Source organism: Fonticula alba (assembly GCF_000388065.1).
Source record: "Fonticula alba strain ATCC 38817 unplaced genomic scaffold supercont2.14, whole genome shotgun sequence".
NCBI classification, from domain to species: domain Eukaryota; order Rotosphaerida; family Fonticulaceae; genus Fonticula; species Fonticula alba.
In genome coordinates, this window is record NW_009242984.1 from 150,927 (window position 1) to 152,717 (window position 1,791).

The 1,791-nt window shown below is 71.8% G+C and overlaps 1 protein-coding gene across 1 annotated transcript in view; it reads right to left on the reverse strand.

Moving 5' to 3' along the window:
* Nucleotides 1-479: 479 nt before the first annotated feature.
* The window catches only part of H696_05794 (hypothetical protein), a gene marked incomplete at both ends in the record, with an annotated part of 11,427 nt that continues 10,115 nt past the window's right edge, over nucleotides 480-1,791 (reverse strand). The window contains one exon of the mRNA XM_009499593.1: nucleotides 480-1,496. Coding sequence (XP_009497868.1) covers nucleotides 480-1,496 — 1,017 coding nt within the window. The remainder of the gene's footprint in view (nucleotides 1,497-1,791) is intronic.

Here is a 1,791-nt window from a genome sequence, read left to right on the forward strand (position 1 = left end):
GGGGGGGGGGGGGGGGGGGTCTGTGTCCGTGTGTGCACTGTGGCAGCCCGACCAGGCGTGCCGGCGCAGGCCCGCGGCCCATCCCCCCCGCCCCCCACCCTCTGCCCGCGACCCCCCTCGCGCCCTGTCCTGCCGAATATACACCCACAGGAACCACGCATCGTGTGCTGGCCCCGCCCCGACCCAGAGAGACACATGCACACGCACGCGGATGGCGGGCGGTGGGGGGAAGAGAGGGGGAAACAAAAAAATGAATTGACACGAAAAGCGCTCCCGGTGCGGGAGGAAGCGCGGAGGTCCACAGGGGGAAGGGGGGCATTCCCCGCCCCGGGTGTGCCGCTTGTGCGTGCAAGAGAGGGGGAAAGCAGGGCGGGGAAAAAAAGCAGAGAGAGGAGGGCCGCGGGACTTGAGAGAGAGAGAGGGAGGGAGAGAAATGGCATAGCCGTGTCTCCCCCTGTCTCGCTCGCTCGCTCGCCACCCTAGATGAGGGCGTAGTACTCCACCGAGCGGATGGCGAACTTGTAGGACATCGGCGGTACCGGGAGCGACGCCACCAGGAGCGGCGACCCGCCACCGGCACCGGCCGATGACGAGGCCGACGGCCCGGAGGAAGCCAAGGTCGAGGGGGGGGCGGCCGCCCCTCCGGCGCCCGGCGACCCGACCGGCGCCGGGACCTCGTCCGGCTCCAGGACCACGTCCACCAGCCCGGCCGCCGGGTCGGGGAAGAACTCCGGCCAGTGGAGCGGCGCATTCCAGTAGAGGTCGCTGGGCTCGCTGATGCCGAACTCCAGCTTGCGCTCCAGCCACAGGGCCGAGCACACCTGCCGCACGGAGGCCACGGGCATCTCGGCCGCCTGGGGGGAGGAGGACGCCCCGGCCCCGGCCCCGGCGGCCTGGCGCACAATCACCCCGGCCGCGGCGTCCGGATGGCTGACGTCCCACTGGGGGAGGATGCGCGGCGGGCCGATGCCCAGGCTCAGGCTGTCCGGCGTGGCACAGATGAAGATCGGCTCGGCGTCCGACGAGGGGGTGGCCGGGCCCTCGTCGGAGGGCGACGACCCGGGGCCCGACGGCGAGTGGGACCCGGCTGCCTCGGCCTCCTCCGACTGGCGGCCGCGGCCGCGGCCGCGGTGGTGGTGGTGCTGGCCAGGGCGTCCGCCGTCGGACAGGTCCTCGGCGTCCGGCCCGGAGGAGTCCCCTCCGGCAGGTGGCAGCGCCCGCACAGGTGGCGGCGCCGACTTCATGCGGATGTTCCCTTGGGCCAGCCACTCGCGGCGCTCGAGCCGGTGCCATGGGTACACCGCGCGCCGGGGATACAGCGAGAAGAGGAAGGTCTCGCCGATGCCGATGGACGGCGACCGGAGGCGCTTGCTGTCCGGGTGCGACCCGGTCAGCACGGACCCCGGCGAGGATAGATGCGTGTCCGGGTGCAGGTGGTCCGTGATGAAGGCTCCGAACAGGGCGCCGGACGTGGTCTCAATGAGGAGGAGGCCGAACTGTGTGCAGAGGGGCGGGGGGCGGGGGGGGCGGGGGCGTGGGCGCGATGGCGTAGGGGCACGCGTGATTGCGTGCAAAGATGCGCGCATAGGTGTGCGCCCATGCGCGGATGTGTGCAAACACGCACACATGCACGCATGCGCACATCCACGAACAGAGAGGCCAGCAGCAGAGGGCGAGTCAGCGAGGCGCATCGGGCGCACAGACGGGGAATAGCCACCCCCAGAGGAAGGGATCAGGCCGAGAAACCGCCCCCCCCCCACATGCGGCACGGGAGGAGGAGGGAGGCGAGTC